This window comes from Anas acuta, chromosome 2 (assembly GCF_963932015.1).
Source record: "Anas acuta chromosome 2, bAnaAcu1.1, whole genome shotgun sequence".
Lineage (NCBI taxonomy): Eukaryota > Metazoa > Chordata > Aves > Anseriformes > Anatidae > Anas > Anas acuta.
Genome location: NC_088980.1, coordinates 43614616 through 43640048, shown reverse-complemented (window position 1 = coordinate 43640048; position 25433 = coordinate 43614616). Strand labels below are relative to the sequence as shown.

The window sequence follows — 25433 nt, the reverse complement described above, 5'->3', positions numbered from 1 at the left end:
GGTTCACAAGCTACTCAACACTTATTACTATGCAGTATATGTACAATTTTATTTGACCAACCTTTTATTTCTCCTTTTCCTTTTTTTTTTCTCTTTCTTCTCTTGTGACTAGAGGACTTGTGATTTTTTGTTTTTACTGATTTTGCACTGCTCATCTTGTTTTTCTTAGCTATTTTCCTTAATCTGGGGACAGTGGGACCTTCTACTGTCCCCTTATCTGCTTAACATACTCTCTCCCCACTGTTACGCCTCCACAATCACTTTGGAATATGCAAGGTCAGTGGAATTTTCCACTACAAAAACATAAATTCTCACAATTCTCACATTGTGATGTTTCCTTCTTATGTTTCCTTCTGTTAGGGGTCAAGAAGTAGTCAAAATGCCTATTCTTTCAGATGTTTAGATGTTTACACTTTGTTGTAAAGTAATCTTTCCATTCGGAAATGTGTGTGCCATATAATAGAAATTATTTGAAGGTGTAGAGTACCCATTTGTTTTTATGGACTTCTGGCCTTTCTGCTGAAATACATTCACACCTGAAGTCCATTCCTGCTGAGCCAGTGGGAGGAACCGTGCATAATGACAGGTAAGCCCAACCTATAAAGGAGAATGAGACCAGATAAAGCCACAGTACTACTCCCACGGACTACTGTGACAATATTTATAAACAATAAATGGTGAGAGCTTTTGGCCAAGAAGGAGGAATTTCCTTCCTGTGCTCAGAAGGGTGGGAGGAGATTGTTGTCCTGGATCTGTTAGAAAACAGGTACCCTGTACAATGGAGCTGGTATCTGGCAGCATCACCTCCTGGTTATCTCTCCCAATTTATTTTTTTCCTCACAGAGTAAAAAGAAATCCCAGGTGAAAAGAACAAATGAACAGCACACTTTTCTGTTGAATCAATTAAAATTATTTTCCCATCTGCATAATTATGCAACCAATTTGCTTACATAACGGATGGCTTCTATCAGGAGGCAAAAACATGCCGTGCATTATGAAAATTATGCAAATCCCCCAAGGGTTGTGCGAGTGTTAACTTGATTTAAAGCTTCACTGAACTACACGTAGTTCCTAAACCTTGTCAGCCCTCTTTTTTAGCCTTTTCTGCCCAGAAATGCAATAGAGTGTATGCGAATAGTGACAGTCCCTAATAGTTAATCTCTTTTTGTTCTTATACTCATCAGCCGTAGATGTTTTTGCTTTGGGGTTGAATGTCTCTGTAGCAGCATGAAGTACCTTGGAAGCGAAATAGGTGTATAAATGTGTTTGCTGTTGGGAGTTGCAGGAGAACAGCTTTTTGCTTTTCCTCTGGTGACTGCACAGCTCGTGGCTGATTTTGCTGCTCACTTGGTATTGTCTTTCTGCAGAATGAAGGAAATTGGAGGTGCATGTGAGTACTTTGATAACTCCTACGTTCGCTTTGGGAAAGAGCACGTTTCTTGTTTCAGGGCTATTCCTGCAACGGGAAAGGGAAGAGCTGGGGACACGCTGCACATGGGAAGGGACAGCATCTTTGAGTTGTGTGTTACAGGGCGGAATGGACGGAGTGTTATCATGGAGGTTACAGGGTGGGATGCAGTTTGTGACCAAGGCACGGTGCCAGGTGGAGCGCGGTAGCCATACCCCTTGCGTGCATTTCACCTGGCTATAACTTATTGTCAAAAAGCGCTCAACGCCACCACCAAATTCCACACTATTCTACTTTTGTGGTGGAAAAACTGCTTGTTTTGGCTGTTTCCGATGCATTTTACTCAAAACCAACACCTGAAATGTGCTGCTACCCCCCCACACCTCAACCCCCTTCCCCCCCCCATGAGGCGGGGCAGCCATCGCCTCCCCTCAGCGCCTCCGCGCCGCGCATGCGCTGCCCCCGCCCGCAGCGGGAACCCCCCTGAGCGGCCGCCGGGCCCCGCCCCCTGGCGCCGTTTCCGGGGCCGGGGCTGCGCCGGGCGATGGGGGCCGGGCCCCGGCGGGCGGCTGGGCGGGCAGGGGCAGGAGCGGGGGGCGCCGTGCGGTCGGGCCGGGCAGGGCCGGGGCTGCTCGGGCTGCAGCAGCCGGGCCGCCTCGCCCCGTGCTCGTTGCCGGCTCTCCGAGGGCTGCCCGAGGAGCCAGGCGCAGGTAAGCCCCGACACAAGGCGGTGGAAGCGGCGGCGGCGACCCCCGCGTCCTGCTCGGGGGGCTGCGGGGGGCGCCCTGCTCCTGAGGTGCCCTTAGGGGGGAAGAGGAGGGAAGCTCCCCCCCCCTCCTGGAGCCTGAGGCTTTAATTTGGGACGGCTTCCGAGCGGTTAGCGGAGCGTTTGGAGCAGGAACAATGATGCTTTTGTCTGGTTATGTAAAGCGTCGCCGCAGATTAGGGAGATTTTGGTGTTTTTTTTCCATCCCCTGTCCAAATAACCGGAGGTAAACTGGCAGGGGGAGAGCTGTCCCAGCACCGGGGAGCCTGCTGCTGCTGCTCCTGGGGAAAATCCTCACTTAATACCATTGCCACAGGCACTGAGAAGCGGAGGGACCATTGTCCCGCACTCCTGGATGATAATCAGAAGGTAACTTAAAAGCTGGAGAAATTTATCTCAGCATATCTCGCCTCTACCTGCACGTAATAACATAATCTTAATAAACTATATTAATCTCAGCAAGATGCACTTCTCAAACTTCAGCTGTTTTGCTAAACAAAGTAACTTTGATGCTCCGTTGGAAGCCAGGCCGGTGTCCCTCAGGTAATGCCTCACCCCAGGTGAAATAACACACTTGGGGTGCTCACTATTTTAAAAGATATAAAAGCCAAGTTTTTTCAATAAAGTATTCTTAAAAGTGCACCGAAAACCTACAAGGAAACATTGCCCGTGTGGATCTTCCCTCTCAATCCCCAATAATCAGGTGCATGGCAGCAGTCTGCTGTGCTGAGTGTTTTATCTCCTGTTTGAAAACGCTCAGTTTACGGATGGATAATCCAGAAATACGGATTCTGGTAGAAAATGCTGATTAACTTTTGTGAGTGCCAGCAAACTTTTCAGAAGGCTAACAGGCGTTATTGCATAACAGTCCTTCCCTTTGCTTCTATGTCTCGGTCCAATAAAGTACTTGGCAAGTAAGTTTTAAAATACCATCACTTGTTTGAAAGTTTTGGACTTAGTGGAGTGAAAAATAACCTGGAATTCCATTAATTGGACAGGCTAATGCTTGAAAAGGTTTATTTTTTTTCTTTTCATTACTTAAGACAAAAAATGAACATCAGGAGAAATGGGAAACACTTGCAATGCAATTTTTTTTTCCCTAAGTAGAACATCTTTATTCATCTTCTAATCAAAACACAGTAGAAACTCTTGATGTTTGTTAGACTCCTTGCAGTCTGTTTGCAGAGCAAACAGGAAACTGTTCTTTGTGAAACTTTTTTTTGTGCAATTTCTCAGTTTTGTACTGCTGTTCTCACTTTAAAAGTTATCACCCAAGATTTAGAGAAATGCTGGTCTGTGCTCATGTTCGCTACTAAACAGTTTCTTTTATTTTTTTTTTTTTAAGTGAATGGATGGCCAAAAGCTTTCTTGAGCATTGAGTCGTTGAAATGTTTTGCTGCTTGAGAGTCGTGAGAAGGTAAGGCGTGTTGCTGACTTAATTAGCGTGTGTTTAAAAGTTTGCTTATGACTTGCATGCATGTAAAATTGATGAGGTGTTTTTTGTTTAATCCTTACTTCTTTGGCTTTTTCATCTGTACAGCCTGAAGCTATCAACAGAGCATCCAGAGCTGAGAATCCCCAAAAGCTATGTGCTTGTCCTCAAGCAAGATGCTAAAAAGGCTCTAAACAAAGCAAGGCCTTGAAAATAGCTTAATTATGAGAAAGTGGTATTCTAAACCTGAATACAGTATCCAATATGTTACTGTATTACTGAGTTATTAAAGCTCAGTGCTTAAAAATGAGTGAATACATCTGTAGTAGAGAGCTTAATTTAACAAAGCTTTTCAGTGCAAAAAGTTAAACTTCAGGGAAATGTGAAGAAAAAGTAGAAAGAAAGCTGAAGGGAATTAATCAATAAATTAAATCTGCCCTAGCGTACGATTGCATAATGTATTCTAAGAGAGATTGTGTTTCACGTCTTTCACGGAGCGGAGACGGCTGCCCTCGAAGTGGTTATGACCTTGATTTTAACATGAAGCCTTTCTCTGCTCTTCAAATCAGCATGAAGCTCTGGGAACAATCTGTTGCCCCTTCTGCAAGAAGCCATAAGCATCTTCCTTGCATTTTCTCTCCCTAAATTCATTTTGATTCATATATTTTGTCACTTCACTTGAAGGATGCCTCAGAGTTCTGTCTTTCATTTTCGGTGAATGAATTCTTCCTCCTGTCACGCAGACTAATTTTGGCCTTTGAGCGTTTCTCTTTAAAGCAAGTTCAAAATAGACTTTTGGCTGGCATCCTGAGCCTTCCTACTAGCATGACAGAGTTGTTTAGATACAAAACAAGTGCACTGAAGTTGTCCATACTTGGACATTTTTCTTGTAGAATAGCAGATGGAAATGATTAATAATTTCCAGGTGCGTTGGAACTTTTCCCCAAACTACTGGAAGCAGCGTGCAATGTAGCTGGAGGGTAAATGTGGGATACAGTGTACAAACAAGGTGAAACAAGAACCAAACCCTTTACTTCTTTCTTCCCAGCAGCCAGGCCTAGAAGGATGTGGGTTTCTTATGTGGCTGTTAATCAAAAGCTGCCATCAGATAGGTAACTGGTTGGATTCACTTTTTTTGTTGTTGTTGCTGGAAATAATTTTTTTCACTCTCGTGTCCACTTGCTACAAAAGACAAATATGAAAGATTTTTTTTTTTTCTCAGCAAAACAGTTGCATTTGGCTTTCCGTGTTCAAAATAATAAAGCCTATGACCAAGTGGACTTCCCATCTGGTGTGCTTTGTTTTCTTTTTGCCAGGACAGGCAGAGGTTTTTTTTCCTGTGTCACCGAGCATCTCTGTCACATTCTTTTTGAGAGCTTTTGTTCTCCATAAAAGCATGATATTGCCATCTCCTGCTGTTTCGAGTAGGATTGTGAGCTATAGTGATGACTAATCTCAGAGCCTTCCTCAGACGTGTCCAGCAAGGAGGTAGAAATGTTTGCCAGTAATAAATGACAGACTTCTGTCTTCTGTTTAAATCACACTCACAAAAATTATCTTTAGTCATTAGCAGTTGGAAATTTCATCACTCTTCTTACGTTACAGGTTTTCCTTCCCACTTCTCTACACAAACTTCTCCTGTTTTCAGCAAGCTGACTTTTAAGACCTGCTAATTCAATATTTGCCTTCCTCTTAGAGGCAGAAACCATTAGCTTTAACTGCTTTTATGTTTCTAATTGAAGAGCTCAAAAGGTTGACAGAAGAAAGGTAAAGCAAGGGTCATAGCATCAGCTTAGCAACTCAGCTGTTTCATTTGCCAGTATGAGAAATACTGTCTGAGCACAGACTTAGGGCTTTTTGGGGGTGGGTTTTAATTAATGAGAGCAGTCAGAAAGAGTCTCACGTGTTTCTGTGTCCAAGGTTGGCTTTTTGGTATAGGATGCTGAGCAAATAGCTCTCTGAACAAACAGTCTTGCTTAATATTACTAACATAGTTTTGTTGTGTTTTTTTTTTTTATGTGAATTGAAGCAGCTTTATTTCTTATCTTCTGTATATTTCTTACTGGGGCTTGCAGTTGGAATGAATGTTACTGTGAGGAGTGAAACAGTATTGTATTGCTTAACAGAGCATAATCCCTACCCTTCTGAGTTGCAAAACAAAGTTAACGTTAGTCACAGAGGAAATGATTAGCCTGTTGAATTTGTTACCCTGTGAAATCAGGTAAAGGGGAAATATATCATTCAGTATTCACACTTTGCCTCTTCTTGCCATTTTTAAGTACACTGTAGTGTATGCTGACTTGAATATCAGCTTTAAGCTGTGGCAGGAAATGGTGGTGGTCTTTAATTCAGAACTTGCTTTTTCTTCAATTTCAGTCTTCTGTTGCACAAATGTGCAGTTTGCAGAACTGTTGTTTAATTTATGCGTAATTGGAGGTAGTCAATCTTTTGCATTTTCTCTACTTCCTAGAACTTTAATTTGACTTTTCTTTGTGGTCTTACTTGAAACGCTCTTCTTTTCCTACCACTGAAATTCGGTTTTGTTGTCTTTCAGTGAAGATCAAAGGACAAAAAAGTGCTGTCATCTTACTAGACATCTCCTATAAAGGAGTAAATGTTTGGGAAATTAGATTGAATCTGTTTCAAAATTGACATGACTATGTGACTCCCAAACAAATGCAGAACTTTTTGGTTGAATTGCGGTTATTATTTCTGGGAAAAATTTAATACTCCTTGGCACTGCTTGAAGAAAAAATGGGGGGCTGGGTTTTTAACTTGGAGGTTCAAAAGTACGTAAGGGCTGGTTTTTAGAAACAGCTGCAAAAAAATACCACTAAAGCCAGTCTTTATCATTCTAACTGCTTGACTGGGAAATTATCATTTGAGCCTACTTTAGAGGAAAATGTTATTGTACTTAAATGTCTTTAATCAGCCATTAGCATCCACCGTGTCTGGAACCTGTTAGGTTTGCTCTGTATAAATGCAGTTTTGTGAGTCCCAAGGGGAAAAAAAAAACAGCACTCAGACTTCTAATAACACTTTTAAATGATTACACTTGCAATTGAGAATGTTTACTCCATTCTGTCACATTCTAATGTAATTTATACCAGTTTGTCACTTGATTGGTTGCATCATACATAAACATTTTATTATTTTGTTAGGTTATGTCTGGAGAAGATATTGCTACAATGCATTATTCAGTCAAGAACGTTGTCAGGAGCTGATGCCATCAATGCTCTCAGACCTTTCTATTTTGCTGTGCATCCAGATTTCTTTGGCCAGCATCCCAAAGAAAGGGTAAAAATCTTACAGTGGGATTTCTTTGTAAATGTGGCATGCATCAAGGATGGAAGTGTGCTGTTCTCCTTGCTTTTGGGGTGGGGTAGCACTACAGCTGAATACAGTTACAAAAGAACAAAAAGATGCACTGCTTGATTTATTTTTAGCAAGGATAGATCCTTAAACGTTTTTTTATTAGTCATATTTTCTGTTTAATTTTTGTAATGAACATATGGAATCTTTTCAATTTAACTTATAATATTGCTTGAAATGCTGTGCATCATATTTGAAATCAATGGATTCTTTTCTTAAGCCCTTTTTTGAAAGCCATAAAAATGGGCTTGGGGAATCTGTCACAGGAATGTACAAGTATGTACATCATACAGTGTATTCATGCAAGGTAATTATTCATTTATGCTGAGAATATGAACTGTGTCGTTCAGAGGCAGGTGACAGATTGTTAAAAAAAAATAAAAATGCTAATTTTGCATTTGAGATTAAAAAGGTTTAGATGAGAATTGGCCTATTTGTGTTTTGTTTTTTGTTTTTTGTTTTTTTTTTTTTAACAGGAAGTAAATGAAAACTCTCTGAAGAGGTTAAATGGCTACTTGGAGAATCTGCAGAAACCAGGATTTCGCTCTTTTAAACCAACTCAGCTTACTTTTTATGTAAGAGAAAGAGAACCAAACTCTTCTAATGTTCAAGAATCCTTCAGTACTTCAGGTGCTTTTATATCATGCAGAATGTATCTTACTGTATTAAAAATCTTGAAAGAATTTTGTGCAGTCTTTGATGCCTTGTGCAGTCATGATGACTTTTCAACTGAATAAAATACTGTCAAACCATGAAAACGTGTATTAGATCAGGCCAGCTAAGACCATCTTAATTAAACATCTTGAACTTTTAAAAGTACTGAAAGAATGAGAATTTAAGGTTGAGGTTAAATTGCAGTATAATGAAGTAAAAAAAAAAAACCACAGTTTGATGTAAGTCATAATTGTTGTGCTTTAAATATGTTATTTATGTTTAACTTGAACAACAAGAGGGTCCTTGTTTTGCAGACAATGTGTGGTACTCAATATCAGGGTGCCTATAGGATCAGCAGGAATTTCTTCTGAAAGCAGATGCTGTATGTAGTATCTGAAGCTTTAATTCACCACATGTTCTCTTAGCTTTGAGACTACAGTCAATATTGCCAAGCTCAGAATAGAGGTTTTGATTATTTTTGTTTTATGTATTTGTCTCTCGTGAACCAAAATGCCTTATCTAACAGATGAGTTTTATGTTCTGTATTCTGCTAGTCAAAAACTTGAGCAAATTGTGAGGGACCCTAGTGCCAGAAAACAAAATCGTAACTGTGTTTCAAGAAAATAGTAGCAGTATGTCCAGTCTATTTATGCCAGTTGAACTGTCAGCAGCATTCTGCTTCTGACTCCAGAACTGGCTTGCTTTCTTATTGGGCAGTTAGTCCAATCATTTAACTACTGGACCTTAATTTTAGCCACTGTGTAAGCGCAAATTCCATGCAAATTGATGATCAGTAATAATACGAATTCTTTGTTGCACTGCCACTGCTAAAGCAAAATAATATTTTCTTGGATTTTATTGCATCTGCGGCTAGATTTCTGATTTGACCAATGATTCAGATACTTAAAAATGTTTATAGTTCTGGAGATAGATGACTGTAAAGGTTAAACTGCTTTGAATTTTGCAGTGAATATTGAAAAAACAAAGCCATAATAATTTCTGCATATTCACACCCTTGTTTTTACTTTTTTAAGATGAGAGAAATGTGAATGCAGTTAAAGTAAATCAGTTAAATAATGCTAATTTTTATGACTTGAATTTTTTAGGGTTTCGAGCCGTCAGTTTTACACTACATACTAGAGATCTCCTGAGCACAGTATTAGATATTCTCAACTCCTGCAGTTTGTCTACGGAGCATGTTCAGAGTTTGAATGTGAACTCTCAGCCCCACAAGGAAGCAAAAAGCACACTGAACAGACCGATCAAATGGGATAAAACTTACTATTCGTTTACTGGATTCAAGGATCCTGAGGAAGACCTAGAACAAGCCCAAAGAGTGGAAACTACTTTAACGTATGTAAGGCTTGTATTTGATTATATTTTTGTAACCTAATAATACATGAAAGGAGGTAATACACGAAAATTAAGGTTAGAGTGTTTCAAGTTGCCAGATGGCATAGCATTGTGCTTCTAAGGGTCTACCATCAGTTACAAATACTAAACTTGTGTTATATGCAGCATGTTATAATTTAGAAGCTGGTTGTTTATAAGCTGTATGTGCTACTTTTGGGGGCAGGGTTAAAATCAGCATATCAAAAACTTTTTTTATAACGATGAAACTTCTGTCATTGGAAAATAAAAAATACCTGTTATCCTACCTAGCATGCCACAACGAAAATCACTATACTACGCACTACTGTAAAACATTTATTAACTGAGATTTAGCAAGTGTATAACATTTTTACTTGTTTTTACACATTGACAAGAAATGACACATTGCAGTTATCTATTAACAGTCTGGTTTTAATACCTAGCCATTTGGCGCTGGGCTCCTTTTTTTCTTTGCTTTATTCCCTTAGAATACTTTATAAGAATTGAAGTATTTGTTTGTAAAAATGAGTGTGTGGGAATAAGCTCATGCTATCAGCCAAGGCTAAATCTCTTAAAGAGTAGCTTTCCCCTAAAAATAGAATGAACTGTTTATCCAAGGCCTTAGATGTGCTCTGTAAGTCGTGTTTCCAGGGTTGTGATTACTGACAAAAGAACGGTAAAACTTTGACCTGCATAATCCGTGCTCATTCCAGCTCTCTGAGAGTTGTGTAACTTTAGTACCACCTCCTTTATTTGACAGTCTCTTAGGATAATTTATTTATTAAAGACAGATGATTGGGAACTTCTTTCATTAAAGCACTGATGTCTGAAGCAGCTCACCTAAATAAATAGCACTAATCTGCTGCTCTACGCCTTTCACACCTCTCAAAGTTTTATAGTTGCAACGTTGTCAAAGTCTTTCCGTTCAATCTGATTGCCTAGTCCCCCTGAAGATACAGAGCAGCGGGTTTACCTTTGTAAATAATTTAATGGCAAGCAGTTAGTGCTTTGAGTTTTTGACCTCTACTTTAGAAAGAAAAAATCTCTTTACCTTGTAACTTGAAATAAAACATCAATGTTAGCAGTAAGATGTACTGTTTGTATGAGAGAGAAAATTCAACTTTCTACTTTTTTCCTTTTTTTTTTTTGGATTTTTTTTTTTTTTTAGATCATGGCTAGATGATAATGAAGCAAGTGCAGTTAAAAAGCTAAAGAAGAGTTTGCCACTTAGAAAAGAACTTGAACGTTTAAAATTTGAACTTTCTCATCAACTCCAGCTCTCGGATATCAGGTAATAAATTACCTTAGTCGGATTTGCATTAAAACAGCCAAAGTGAGGCATTGTGTAATATGGTGCCATGAGTTTTAAAGGCCTGTTCTGGCAAAGCAGCTGTATTTCATGTATGATACTGTTATTGCATTGAACAAGATTTCTCTGGAAGAACTGTAGCGGGACAAAAGTTCACTGTTACAATCTGCTCTGAAAGACCTAACATGTGTAACTAAATACATAGGTTTGCTAAGTTTTGAGGAGTTAGGAGCCTTCCAGGAGTTACATTAACCTTCCATCATTTGGGAAAGAATTCAAGTATCAGGGGTCTGAAAAATAAATATATTAATAGGAAGCTACTATTTGTGATACTCTAGCCTAATGCTCTGGTGTTTAAAGGTTGAATGAGAATGTTAGCTTTGTTCATTGAATGTTAATTCAGTACTTTCTATTGAGAGGCAGGTGTTTAGACCTCAGCACTCATAATGGTTGCTTGGGAAGACAAATGCCATAACCAGGAATGGCCGTGTCCCTCTGGTCATCTGGAGTCCTCCCACCTTGCCCACCCCCAGTCTGCTCCCTGATGGGGGCAGAGCAGAAGAAAAAGAACCTCAGTGCTGTGCCAGTGCTGCACAGCAATAGCCAAAACATCAGCGTGTTGTCCTTGGTCTTAGTCAAAAATCCGAAGCGCAGGGCTGCTATGAAGATAAGGAAATCCATCCCAGCCAGGCACAGCACAATCCTGGAATGCCAATTTCCCATTTTGAGATAGTTCAATATCAGCCAGCAGTTTTTCCAAATATGAAAAACACCTGTTTTTTGGTATGCTGGCAACTTTTTAATTTAAACACTTTTTGAAATTATTAATTAATAGCTTGTCTCTTCTGTATGATGGAAAGAGATGTCAAAACTATGTTTATTAAAGTCACCAATAAAACACCTGGCTACTGAGTGGTTTAACAAAGATGATATTATAGAAGCAAAACTTATTCCACTCCAAATGTGGTTTAAAAAAAAGAAAAGGGCAACTTACTGCTAGAATCATGATATTTTGAGCTAGGAACTTAAAAGACAACTTCCTTTATATACAATATTTGCTGCTCTAGACAAACATTACACAGTGTGCAAACAGAAGCTGCATGCCACATGAGTGGACTGAATCCTGGCTCGTATGTTGCTATTTGCTAACTAACCCCCTTCTTATTAGGCAAGAGGTTTAATTTTCAAATTCTGTTCCATCCACCAGCTTTTATATTTATTTTTCTTAGACGAGTTTACTCTTATCTGTTTTTATCCCGTATTGTTCTTGGCACTTATTTCAAGGGAGATTGTGAAATTTTATTTAGACTTTTATCTCTTCAAATAGCATGACATGGACAGCTGTTTGATAGGTCTTTGCTTTTATCACTGTCGAAGAAGTGTTACTTTGAGTCATTTGAGTTGTAAGGTTCTTGTCTGTATCTCTGCCTGTGTGTTGTTGTTTTGTGTTTGTTTGTTTGTTTTTATAAAGCTGAAAATGTTCGTTTGTATTTTTATCCAGGTGGCAAAGAAGCTGGGGTATTGCTCATCGCTGTAGCCAACTGCATAGTCTAGGTCGCTTAGTCCAACAGAGACCTGAAGTAGTAAAGAATGTTAAAGGTATATTTCCATTACTTGTTCCATATATCCTAATAAAGTATTGATTCAGAGGTTAGCATGACTCTTCTCTGACAAGGGAGCTGTAGTATTTTTTCATGAGTGCTTTTGATAACAGCAAAAAAAACTTGTAGGCTTACTAAAAAGCTGATGAGAATTTACATCTTAAGCTACTGGTTGTTTTTAGTGACCCTTCCTTACAGTGCATTCTCTACACTCTGCTTTTTACTTTTTGATAAATGCAAGAGGAGTGAGGTGAAGGCACAAGACTACGTACTACAAATAAATGCAAAAAATTCAGACGGTCTTTGAAAGGATAGTGGGGAGCGACAGGTTGTTACTCATGGTAGATTCAAGAAAAAAATGCTAGTGGTTCTCTAAACATTCAATATAAGGAGGACTTCGTAGAATCCCTTTAAAATCGTATTATCATGTGTGTTCAATAAAATACTCTCAATGAAGTCCCTTCTCAGGAAAAAAAATATTCTGTAAATCTGACATACTATTTTTTTTGATATAGCTGTTTGGCCTTGGCAGTAGCTGTTTGCTGTAATTGTAGCTCCGCATTTTTTGCCTGTTTCCAGATACTCAGTTTTGGGTGGCTTTCATTTGAGGGTTCACTTAATCCTTTGTCAAAAGACAGAGTGAGTAAAATAATAGGTATAAACTGTGTCAGATTTCAAGTTAGTTTCTTTACCTAAGCATGGTAAGGATGTAAAGTGCTAGAGATGTCTGTCCTGTGACCCTGTTGTAGTTTCCTTTTTCAAACGTTTTTAATAAAATACTGGACAAATAATTGTGAGTACCTAAAAGTACAGTTGGTCTTGCCTTGGGGTAAGAGGATGGACTAGATGTCTTGAAGTCAGTGTTGCTCACTCTTCAGAATTTTGGAAACACGATTGCTGAGAGCAGGTTGAAGTGTCTGTATGCTGAGGTAGAGAGATGGGTTCAGGAGAAGCTTTTTTTCTTCCCCTAGGTACGTTTTCAACATAATTAGCTGCCTTTTCCATCTAGACTCTTGAAGAGTAATAACTGGTCTCATAATTGGAAGCCATTATGTTCTATTCTTTTGTCTATTTTTTCCTGGTTAGAGATCCCTAATTATTTCAATCTCATCCTTGTAGTTCTTGCGGAGCTTAACATCAAAGATGGAATGACGCTCCCTTTTTACAGTTGTCCAGTATGATTCGTTACAAAGACAACACCTGCCCTTTTGATCTCAAAAATGAGTTACTGTGGAGTTACTAGTAGCATTACTTTAACTTACAGCTGGTTCAGCACGCAGCATTATATTTAGTGATTTTAGACAGTTCCAGCCATGTAATGTTAATGCTGCATAATATAGAAATTGTCATCTATTGTTTTACAGCAGTGAAATTAAGTTGTTTTATTTGCTTTTGTTTTTTACATTCTCTAGGTTTGGTGTCTGGTACTTTCCAGATCTTCTATTTAAGCCTTGTCTTGCAGACTAATGTATCACGCTGAAGACATCTGTTGGAAGTTTATTTTGATAAATAGTTGCCTCTGCTATTTCCCTCAAGAACACTTGAGAATCTTTGTGCTACACTTAAAAATAGCATTAGACTTCTATGTTGCTTTTATTCTTTCTTAAAAGCAAGCCAATAAAAAACCTAATACGAAGGCATTCCTGATGGCTTGAATGCTGCAGATATCTTTGTGGAAATAGCGTTGGATGATTGTGCTAATAGTTCTTTGACCAACCTTTTCCACATACTTTAAGCACACAGCATATATTTCTTTGGGTATGTATTATTTGTACGTATTCTTTGAAGATGCAGTCTGCTGCAATTTTCTTTTTTTAAGAACTGTCTTTGTAAGAAAAAGTCAGGTTAACTAAAAATCTATCAAGTCTATCTGTTCAAACAGAGAAAATAAAAGCTAGTTGAGGCTGGCATGGAAAAATTCTGGAACCAGAGTTTTCAAGAATCACTTTTTCAGATTCTGAACAGAAGGAAAGCACCTGTTTATTTTTGTTCAGTGAAAATGTGTTGCTTATGACATACGTGGCTAGACCTTAGGGAATAATTACAATAACCAAACTTAGTAAAGAGCTTTCTTCAATCTTCAGGGCGCACAGTGGTGTTCACAGACCGTTCAGGTATGAGTGCAGCAGGCCACATAATGCTGGGGACCATGGATGTTCACCATCACTGGACCAAAGTAAGATTTCAAAGCAAGTGATGCTGTTTGCTATGACATCCTTTCTTAAACTGTAACCAAAATATTAATTGTTGCAGATCACTGATGAGTAATTTAAAGGAAATAATGCAGCTGCTATGTTTAGCATAACTGTGTATATTGCATCCCAAATTTAATCCTGTGATGTATTTTTACTAACAATCTCTGTCAGATCTTTACTGCTGCTCCTGCTAACAAACAAAGTTGTATTCCTGATTAGATGTAAATCAAACTAATTTGTTATGCAAAGCAAGCGTGGTGATGGTATTTGCTTTGGAAGTCAAAGAGGTCTGTATTCAAACCTGAAAACAAGGGCTTTTTATTTAAAAGTGCACCAAAGATTAAAAAATAAACAGAAAAAGTTGATGAAGATCTTCATGAGACTGGTTAGCTACTTGTTTTTTAGAGAGTAGAAACTTCTGTCACATTCTAACCCATTTTAGGAAGCGTTCCTATGTTCTAGTGCTTTATTTAGGAATTACAAAAACCAAAACGAAAAGGAAGTAATAAAATAATGTCCACATTGGTCTGTAAAATGGTTTATCATAATGGTACCTAGAGGATTTTTACAGATTTTCCATACAAGAAATGCAAATGCTGAACCAATGGAAGTTATGTCAAAAGATGCCTGGATTCCACTGCTCTGTCATTTCTAGAGAGATTGTAACAATTTCAGAACAGTGGCAGGATTTTTTTTATATGAAAAGATGCATTCTAGTAATAATTGGGTAGGTGGTAGGAAGTGACTACTATGGACTTTCCTTTTTCACTTTCTTCCCTGTTCCAGCCTTCTCCCTGTCACCTACCTTCTGTGTCTTGACTCACAAGTCTGAACGTTTCTTAATCTTTTCTGGTGTAGATTTGTAAATCAGGAGCCTCATCCTTCCCTCCCCTCCCTTCAGACTCCAGACAAAATATTACGAACCAAATCCTTAGAAAGAGCTTGTTCCAGCAACAGAGACTCTGCCTTTTTTTTTTTTAAGAGTTGATGTAAATTAGTCTGTCAAAACCACTCATGTTAACAGTGTGTAGAATACCTCTACCACTGTAACTGTGATGATAAACATTTTACGTAGGCCTTAAATTAGAATTGTTTAGGGATCTGGGAGTATTAATTTTCATAGATTGAGAGATAAAGGACATCCATCTATCTTGTTATGGCCTTTTGGTGCCTTTATAGTGTAAATACTGAAAATACTTACAAACATTTTCCGTTATATCTAGCATCAAAATGTGTATATATAATGTTTCTCATTTTTTTTATATGGTTTGATTAATTTTTTCCCTTGGATCACGTGTTTGCACTGCTCAGTGTCTCCTTTTTTATTTTTTTTTTTTGAATTTCTTACAATTACAATGTTCTGTGAAACATAGGAAATGTTTGTTTGTATGTGTGCCTGCACAGATTTTTGAAAGACTGCCAAATTACTATAAACTTCAGAAAAGGCTGCTGTTTTTGGAAGATCGGATAAGCCAACTTCTGGGAGGCATACAAGTTATATACATAGAAGAGCTGCAACCGCTGTTGACTCTAGAAGAGTACTACGAGACGCTGGACTCTTTCTGTAATAAATTACTTGACAGTAGGCTACGTTTTCATCCTCACAGTCTGCGAGGCTTGCAAATGATTCTAGAAAGGTAGGTATTTACAGGGAAGATTTCTTCCTTCTAGAGCTTTTACTGTTGTGTGGTGGTTTTTCTTTGTATTTTTTGTTACACTGATTATTGCTTTCACTAAACAGAAAACTAAATTTCAGATTTTCATGTCAGTCTTTTAGTTCTCAAGGTTTTGTATGCCTTTTTGTGGGTTCAGAAGGAGTCGGACTGAAAGACATTCTGCATGTTTTAATCAACTTCAGAGTCAAAATTAGAGTTTTTATCTTACAGTGTTGTGCTGGTTTAAATCACAGAATGGTTGAGGTTGGAAGTGATCACTGGAGATCTAGTCCAACCCCCCTGCTCAAGCAGGTTCATCTAGAGCACACAGCACCAGATTCACATCCAGATGGGTTTTAAATATCTCCAGAGGAGGAGACTCCACAATCTCTCTAAGCAGCTGTTCCAGTGTCTGTCACCCTCACAGTAAAGAAGTTTTTTTTTATGTTCAGTTGGAACTTCCCGTGTTTCAGTTTGTGCTTGTTGCTTCTTGTCTTGTCACTGGTCACCAGTGCAAAGAGTATGGCCCCATTGTCTTGACACCCTTCTTTAGGATATTTATACACATTGATAAGATCTCATCGGACTTCTCCAGGATGAACAGGCCCTTTTCTCTCATATCACAGATGCTCCAGTCCTTTGATCATCTTTGTAGCCCTATGCTATTCTGTCTCCAGGAGCTCTGTGTCTCTTGTTCTGGGGAGACCAGAACTGGACACAGTACTCCAGGTGTGACCTCACCAAGGGCTGAGTAGAGTGGAGGATCACCTCTCAACCTGCTGGCAACACTCTTCCTAATGTACCCAGGGATACCATTGGCCTTCCTGCCCATAAGAGCACACTGCTGGCTCACAGTTAACTCGTCGCCCACCAGGACTCCCATGTCCTTCTCCGCAGAGCTGCTTTCCAGCAGGTTCAACTCAGCCTTTGTTGAACTTCGTGAGGTTGCTCTCCAGCCAGCTCTCCAGCCTGTCCAGGTCCTTCTGAATGGCAGCACAGCCCTCTCAAGTATGAGCCACTCTCCCAGTTCTGTATGACCAGCAAACTTGCTGGGACCGCATTCTGTCACTTCATCCAGGTCACTGATAAGTTGAACAAAACAGGACCCAGTACTAACTCCTGGGGGACACCGTTAGCTACTGGCCTCTCACTGGACTTCATGCCATTAGTCATAACCCTCTAAGCTCTGCCATCCAGTGAGTTCTCAGTCCACCTCACTGTCCACTCATCTAACCCACACTTCCTGAGGTTACCTATGAGGATGTTGTGGAAGACAGTGTCAAAAGCCTTTCTGAATTCAAGGTAAACAGCATCTACCCAGCTGCTTTCCCCTCGTCTATCCAATCAGTCATTCCATCATAGAAGTCTGTCAAGTCAGTTAAGCATAATTTTCCCCTTCTTAAATCCACGCTGACTTCTGCTGATCACTTTTCTTCCCCACGCATCAGGATGAGCTGTTCCATTGCTTTTCCAGGGATGGAGGTGAAGCTGACTGGCCTGTAGTTTCCTGGGTCATCCTCCTTGCACATTTTGAAGACCGGAGTGATACGGGCTTTTTTTCCCGTCCCCAAGCACCTCCTGTTCTCTGTAACTTTTCAAACATGATGAAGAGTGGCCTGGCAATAACATCATCCAGCTCCCTCAGCACTCATGGGTGCATCCCATCCAGGCCCATAGATTTGTGGGTATTAGGCTTGCTTAAATTATCTCTGACCCTGTCCTCCTCAACTAAGGGAAAATCTTTCTTTCTACACTCTCTCTTGTCTGTAGGGTTCCCTAGTCTTCCTCTTGCTACTGATGTACTTGAAGAAGCCCTTCTTCTTGTTCTTGACATCCCTTGTCAGATTTAATTCCAAATGAAATGGGCCGTAGCCTTCCTCATTGCATCTCTGCACACCCTGACAGCATTCCTATGTTCCTCCCAAGTGGCCTGTCCCTTCTTCCACGTGCTCTTTACTTCCTTTTTCTGTTTTGAGTTTTTCCAGTTGCTCATTGCTCATCTGTGCAGGTCTCCTGCCCCCTTTGCTTGGCTTCTTACTTGTAGGGTGCACCAATCTTGAGCTTGAAGGAAGTTACACTTGAATATTAACCAGTTCTCAGACCCACCTTCCTTCTAGGGCCCTAACCAGTGGGATCCCTCCAAGTAGTAGGTTCCTGAAGAGGCCAAAGTTTGCTCTCCTGAAGTCCAGGGCTGCAATCCTACTTCTTGCCCTGCTTCCTCCACATAGGATCCTGAACTCCACCATCTCATGGCCACTACAGCAAGGCTGCTACCAACCTCTACATCTCCAACTTGTCTTGTTAGCACAAGGTCCAGCAGCACACCTCTCCTCGTTGGCCCATCCACCACCTGTAAATCAGTTGTCATCAGTGCTCTGAGGGAACCTCCTGGACTGTTTGTGCCTACCTGTGTTGTCTTTCCAGCAGATGTCAGGGTGGTTGAAGTCTCCCAGGAGAACCAGGGCCTGTGATTGTGAGGCTACCTCCAGCTGTCTGTAGAAGTCTTGGTGACTTCCTGATCAGGTGGCCTGTAGTAAACACCCACAGTGGTGTCACCCATGTTACCCTGCCCTTTTATCCTTAGCTTCAAGCTCTCAACTCGCTCATAATCCACCCTGAGGTAGAGCTCCATACGTTCCAGTTGTTCTCTCACATAAAGAGTAACTTCACCATTAGAACAACACAGTTAAGTATAAAGGTGTTGGTGTATTTTTTTGATGCTTTTTGACTGAGTTGCTTATGAAAAGTAATGAAAAGATTTATGTATGATGCTTCTATGTTCTTACAAGCCAAAACTGATTAATTTTTACCAGCTATTCTGAATATGATTTAGTGATATTCTTACTCATAGTTAAAATTCATTCTGAAAGTAATTCATGTCAATGCTTATATGAAAAAAAATACCTTGGTTTTTATTTCCATCATGTTTCATTACAGTGATAGATATACACCAAGCTTACATGAATTTGGACATTTTACTATCCCAACAGTCTGTGATCCAGCAACCCTTCAATGGTTTATTGTTGCCAAAGCACAGGAAGCAAGAGAGAACCTGAAAAGAAAGGAAGAGTAAGTGTTTATATGACTCAGTATGCTTAGCTTTCGAAAATCTTTGTATACTTGTAGCTGTTATAGAACTTTGAAGAAAGTATTTGTGCTCTTCTGGTGGAAATAACTTCTGTTTCTAAAGTAAAACTGTACTTACCAGCTTTACTAAGCTAAAAATTCAAGTGTTCTGTGAACAGTTGTCAGAAAATACCCAGCCTTCAGCTGATAGAAATAGTTGTACTTTATTCAGAAATTGTACTTTATTCAGAAATTTTATTCAGAAATTCAGATCCTTGCCTACAAGACATTTTTTTTAATGACATCCCAAAAGAAGAGTTTTTCTTTTTTTGTTAACAGAGGAAAACTCTTGCTCTTCTATGGAGTAAGGAAAGCAACATACTTCTACTTATGCTACTTAAATTGCAACAAGAAAATGACAAAATAAAACTAAAAACAGTTGAGACTGACTAGAGAATTGTTATTTCTGGTTGTTTGTCAGTTAGATGAGGAAAAGATTAGGTAGCACATAATAAGGGGAAGAGAAAAACTAGGGATAGAATGATGGAAAAAAATACATCCTTGGTACTTTTTCACAGATGCTTGTGAGATGAGAGTGACTACAGTGAGTCTCAGTACCAGCACTTAACATTAAGTCCGTAGTATGTAATATCCAGCACTCTTGTGAATTTTGTTGTTGACCTTGTATGTTCTATGTGTCTTTGAGGATTAAGAAGAGTGTGAAGTAGAGATACCAATTTTATTTCAAATAAAACACTGTGATGGATAGCTGAGTGTTACTATCCTTTTACAGGTCGTTACTGCAAGTTTATCTTTCTACTTTCAAAAGCTGTTAATGAATTGCTGAAACCTCACACTTTGTCATGAGCATATCTATGATCTGTAAGATCCAGCTAGTTTTATGAAGGTTATTTTAGGCATAAGCCTTACTGAAAGCTTTTATGGTTTTAGCTCTGTTAAGATCTCACTCCTTGGGAGGACTCATCTGGGAGGACTTTGGTGCAGCATGGAGGTTCTTTGGAGTTTTTCCATGATCCAAGCACAGCTATGAAGGGTTGGTTATTTTTGCCAGTGATAACTGTTGAATAGCTCTCTATCCAGCTTTCAGTATGTGACAGCTGGAAAAGTGTTGTCTATAGAGGTTGGGAGGGATGTTGTAGCAAATGTATGCATTTGCATCTGGTAACTCACTCCCCCCCCAAAACCCTCACGTTACCCCACATCGTAAAGACACTCATCCAGGAATAATGACATCTTTAGGTTAACAGTGAAAGAACTGTGGGGCTCCCCTCAGAGTATAAGCAGCTGTGTTGTAACAATGTAAGAGGCAAGCTAAATATCTCAGCTCTTCTGTGTGTTGCATGATTGCTGGTTTGTATGAAACAGTTGAGAACAGCTATACTCGGTCATATCAAAGGTCTGTTGAAACCCCATCATCTGTTAGCTTATGGAAAGGCTATGTGAATGGGGCAAAATTATGGTGTTCTTTTTACTCCGTACTCCTCTCCAGTTTCTGACAGTCTGTACTTGACTAAGTACTTGAAGCTGGAAGTGTTATCTCATGTTAAAAGCATTCACTAGATCTTTATTCCCTTCTTAATTGTCTAATTATTTTTTTGAGCCAGCTTACACTTTGTGGCTTCAAAATATCCTGTGGCAGCAAATTGCAGAGTTGAATTAGGTTTACCACGTGTATATTGAAGGAGGGAAGAGGTATTCTTTATTTTATAGACCATGGCCTGATGATTTCATTTGGCGTTCTTGTTCTTATGCTGTAGGTAATACAAAACAGTCACTCTGTATTTACCACCTCTTCTTTTTGTGTGTGGGTATGTCATATTTCTCTGTTAGTGTCTCTTTATTGAAGCTGAAAACCCCTTTTTCCTTTGAATGGTTCCTTGAAAAGAGCCCTTTCTGTACTTCTGATTTTCTTTAGCATCTTGTGGCTGTAAAGGGGATCTGAGATAAAGGAAAATATTTTGAGATGTACTAGATACACTTTGAACATGCAGGTGAATGTTTTATGTGTGGTAAATAGCATAGCATAGTTGGAATTCTGTATGACCTGATGTGCTGGAGAGTTTGGACATTGCTGTTACACAAAATTGTGTTATTTGTGCGGATAATGTCAGTCTTCTAGTATGAATCCACTTCCTCACTCTCAGAAAGTAGCTGTTTTGTATTGTGGTAGAGGTGTAAGCGTGCTGAATCCGATCTGAATCTGCATCATACAATCCACAGTTTCAGTGATCTTAATTAATTCTGCAAATTAACTTTACTTCTGAGGAGCTTGAATTTGCTGTGTGACCTGTCCTAATACTCTTTGTTTGGAGTGAATGGAAATAATCATCTGCAAGCTATGAATTTTATATTCTGTATATTTCCTACAATTAGTAAGTTACTAACGCATTTAATACACATCAAGTGATTGTACCTGGTGCCTGTCATCCTTTAGATTTGATGGCATGCAGAGTACTGTTCTTAAGAAGACAGAGTAGCTACACAGTTTTACTCTTAAACTTCATACTTCCAAGGTTGAGTACTTCAATGCCTTATATTAAAAATAGACCTCACAGGATTTTTCTTTTGGTATTTTTCTTATTACCTTGTTAGCAAAAAAAAAAAAAAAAAAAAAAAAAGATGCAGGCTTTCAAGTGTGTAGGCATGGTGTTGCCCATGGTCGTGGAAGAATATGCAGTTTAGCTTCTGAGGCAGATGTGGGTATTGTCCTGCACCAAAATTACAGCTGTTTACATGCGTGTAATCTGTAAATGTACTTATTTAAAGTTTGGTTCAAGTTAATGGTTTTTGAAAGCTCTAATTTTGTCCTCGTATGTTGTCTTCATTTGCTAGGATGATGATTACAGAAAAAGAGCTCATTGGTACTTCCACTGAGAAGTTTTCTTTGGATCGGCTGTATAAGGAACCCAGCGTTTCCAGTGCACAGATGATAGATTGCTGTAAGCGGCTGCTGGAAGAGTCGTTACCGTACCTACAAGGCATGCACCTTTGCATTTCACACTTCTACTCCGTGCTGCAGGATGGAGACCTGTGTATACCTTGGAACTGGAAAAGCTGAGGACCTATCTGATAATCAGATGAATTGTTTATTTTCTGTAAGAGGCTATAAATATGAGTGTTTTTAAGAGTAAATTATTTAAATCTGTATTTTGATATCTGTACTCAACCCTCAAATTTTCTTCTAACTGCTGCTCAGAAAGGATTGGGGTCCTAGGCAATTTGCACAATGCACAGTATTGCAACTTCTAGGTAAAGCATCTGTACGTTCTCTGTACTGCTGTAGGAGTCCCAGTGTATGAAAGCAGTTGCCAAACTGCATTTTTGTAGTTAACGGTGAAAAGATATTAAATTGCAAGTCTGCAAAAATGTGCATGTATGTTTTTAATACACACGAATATTGCCAGACAGACTTCCATGAATATAGAGTATAGTACTCAAACCAGACACTACATATCACCTTAATGGATTTTTTTCAATGCAGAAATTGAGTATATAAGTTATCTGGTGGCGATATTGGCATTTCATATTGCTACCTCTTAATGAATTTAAAAAAAAAATAAATAAATTTACTTCTACTCTGCAGAAGAAAGCAGTACATTAACTTGGTCTCTATAGTACAGTTTCATATGCTGGTCCCATATTGTTGCCTTAGAATTTCAAAACATGCCAGTTGTACTGTCTGCACTTACTGTAGAGGAGATGTCATTCTATTTTTGTTTTCCTGTATTTGTGAAGCAAATACAATTCAAATTTTGTGAAGACTTATCTTTATGTACACTACTACCAGATTGCAAATCCCATTCATGGCACTTGGTGCCTGAGTAGTTTAACGTGACATCTGAGGGAAGGAAGCATTGATTTGAGTGGGGTTGTCTGCAAGTGTTAAGTACTTCTCAGTGAGAGCAAGGAGCTTGCAGTAAGGCTCTGTAGAGCAAACGTGTCTATACTGGTACTTTATTGCTTAAACAAAATGAAAGTGTGTGAGTTTGTCAACGCTTTTTCATTGTAATACGTGCCAAGATGTGTTTTGTATCTGGGTTACTACTTTGCAAAATATCCTTTGAGGAAAATCCAACAGCTTAATATTTATGGACTTCACCTATAGCAACTGGCAAAAAGAAAAAAAAGGATTTTTCTGATGGTTACCTGCCTTATATTTACATCTGTATCGAGGAAGGAAATTGTTGGGGTTCTCTAGTTTTTCAGTTGAAAGGTTCAATTTCAAATTATGATGTTTTTTGTCATCGTTGTTGTTAAGGTTGCAACACTGTGATCTCAAACGTCTCTTAATGGAGAGGCAGAACTGGAGATTCCTCGGCCCTTAGTTCAACCAAGGTTTTAGCAATTCCTGCATAGGTTATAAAGTTAAGTTGATAGTTTCTTCTGACTAAACAATTTATTTCTATTGCCTGTTACTTCCCCTCCCTCCACTTAGTATTGACAATAATGTTTGTGTCCCATTTGAACTAAGCAACTGAGCCAGTCCTGTCACCTGTAGCTCTTTGAAAGTAGGGCAGCTCCTGTAATAAAAGCTGCGTAGCAATTTTCTTCTTCTTCCTTGAATTGAATGCCCCTTTAGAGGCATTCAGGCAAGAAGCAGCTCTCCAATTTCTCTGTAGAAGAGAGAAAATGTTTGATGAGGGAAGGTTAGTAGACTCGATCGAGGGTCTAGATGTGATTGTGACAGGAATCCCGCTAGGGATTGAGTGTGGCTGACATTAATGTCATAAAAAAACAGTGATAAGACTTATGGACCTTCTCTGAGTCTTAAAGAAGGCAGCTAGAAGTGGCTGGGGAAGGAGAAGTAAGCTGTAAAGAGCCCTTATGAAATGATTTGGGATCTTTCAGCAAGTGTAAAGGGTCTGTCAGGACCCCGGCCTGATAGGAGTAGGCAAGGACGGGTGAGAGGGAATCGGATGATGGAGTTTAAATATGGAAGTAATGAAAATAATTGCAATTAGATGCTTCCAGTCTGGAATACATCTCATGAGTCTCGCCATTCCGTTTAGCAGGGAAGTAGCTAAAATCCTCTGACAAAACGTGTCAGCCCCCAAAAGGCTGGCAGCCTGCTCCTTGGATGCTCGCTGCCTGGCTGAGTTCTTGGGTTTGTGCAATAAGCCAGTCACGGTTCTGCTGCTGTCTTCCCAGAGAAAGGGGCTGCGTGCTACAATCTCTTAAAAACTGCTCAAAAATTGAGCAGCAGCAAAAATTAAGATTCTTTCTAGTTCAGTAATTCAACATTGTAAGGTCTGTATCTTTGCTGAATTATAGCGCACTTTCTGTGGTTCAATTTTACTGGAGAACGGTTGAGTTTACAAACATGCTGTCCTCACAACCTTCTTTTTATTAAATATATGTAGGAAAGCAGCGGGGAAAAAAACTGAACTTAATGTGCATGTCATAGGTATTATTTTATTTCAACAGGTTTGATTTATTTTAAACACTGTCCTGAAAGTAACAGAACTGTCCGTTTAGGTAGCTGTGTGTATGGTTTAAATCTGTCAGAATTATATTTTATGTTACAGTATTTTAATGGGGGGTGGGGAGGGAGAGAAATGGGGCTAGAGTTCTGAAAGCCTTTCATCACAATGGCAGAGTGGAAATGGGAATTTGAAACTGTGACCTGCTTTTAAATGGGGCAGAACACCTCGCCTTCTGCTCAACAGACTGTATGCTGTCGGCTCGTCGTGCTGATAGTTTTAAATGAGTATTAACATCTACCGTGGTGTTTTTTGGTACAGAATTCCTGCTTGCTCTGTGACCAACAAGTGAAAACACGCTCAGTATGAAGTTTCAAGAAGTGTTTGTTTTGAAAACAAATTCTAATATTAAATTAGGTGGAGTTGGTGTCTTGCTGTTTTGGTCATTAATGTTTGGCTTAATTGGAGTTTTCCTCCTCCTGTTTAGAAATCTGCAATAAATGTTTGAAAGATAAGTAAAAATCTTTCCCAGTGATCAAAGACTTGAAACGTGTGCTGGTCATCCGTCGTGGGTTAATAAACCACGGTGCCCAGATCGTGTCATTCAACCTCTCCGGAAGGTTTATTGTTTTAGTGCAGTTGCCAGAAGGAAATTCAAAGATTCAGTGCTAGAATAAAAGACACGGGGACTTAAGAAAAATAAATTAAAATCACCTTTAATGCGTTATTTTGATGCTGTTTAATACTTTGATCTGGAGATGCATGCAGTGGCAAACAACAATTTCCATTTTGTCAGGTGTATGCTTAACATTTTATGGCATCAGTTCTGTATGGATTCCAGTGTTACAGTTTCCTACATGTGTTTTAACAGCTTAACATGCAATTTTGATTCTCTGAGCTAAATATAAAAACTGTATGAAATAAGTGAAATAATACCCATCTGGTCACTGTTCTTCTGGCTATTAATTGCTGTGATACGCTTTCAGGGACCAATTGGCTTGTATTCACGTTCTGCAAGACACTCAAAATGTTGATTATGAATCTTGAAAAAGACTTTAAAATGGTATAATATCGCAGAAGGTTAGAGCTGATGTATTTAAGCATGTTTCAAAACGCATCAGAGCTTTTCTTGGAGAATTTGAATGGTTCTGATCGAGATTGTG

General features: G+C 39.2%; 1 protein-coding gene across 6 annotated transcripts; it reads left to right on the top strand.

The window, feature by feature from the left end:
* The first annotated feature begins 1934 nt into the window (after nt 1-1934).
* On the top strand, nt 1935-25222 carry TCAIM (T cell activation inhibitor, mitochondrial). Of its 6 annotated transcripts, XM_068674475.1 has the most exons (13): nt 1935-2118; nt 2413-2543; nt 3520-3598; nt 4109-4320; nt 6768-6903; nt 7455-7608; nt 8739-8985; nt 10172-10294; nt 11814-11911; nt 13998-14089; nt 15513-15745; nt 18701-18832; nt 21683-25222. In XM_068674475.1, exons 4-13 carry the CDS (start codon nt 4292-4294, stop codon nt 21906-21908), a joined length of 1470 nt encoding a protein of 489 aa, XP_068530576.1. In that variant the 5' UTR covers nt 1935-2118; nt 2413-2543; nt 3520-3598; nt 4109-4291; the 3' UTR covers nt 21909-25222. The 6 variants fall into 6 exon arrangements, with proteins under 6 accessions (XP_068530576.1, XP_068530574.1, XP_068530575.1 ...); XM_068674473.1 differs by lacking the exon at nt 4109-4320 and having other exon boundaries at nt 3520-3591; XM_068674474.1 differs by lacking the exons at nt 2413-2543; nt 4109-4320 and having other exon boundaries at nt 3520-3591.
* Nucleotides 25223-25433: the final 211 nt, after the last annotated feature.

Excerpts from the sequence above, each read along its gene's own strand:
- TCAIM (XM_068674472.1), top strand. The coding sequence starts at position 4,672 with ATGTGGGTTTCTTATGTGGCTGTTAATCAAAAGCTGCCATCAGATAG. Across the intron at positions 7,609-8,738 it reads AGAATCCTTCAGTACTTCAG|GGTTTCGAGCCGTCAGTTTT; the intron begins GTGCTTTTATAT and ends TGAATTTTTTAG. Across the intron at positions 8,986-10,171 it reads AGAGTGGAAACTACTTTAAC|ATCATGGCTAGATGATAATG; the intron begins GTATGTAAGGCT and ends TTTTTTTTTTAG.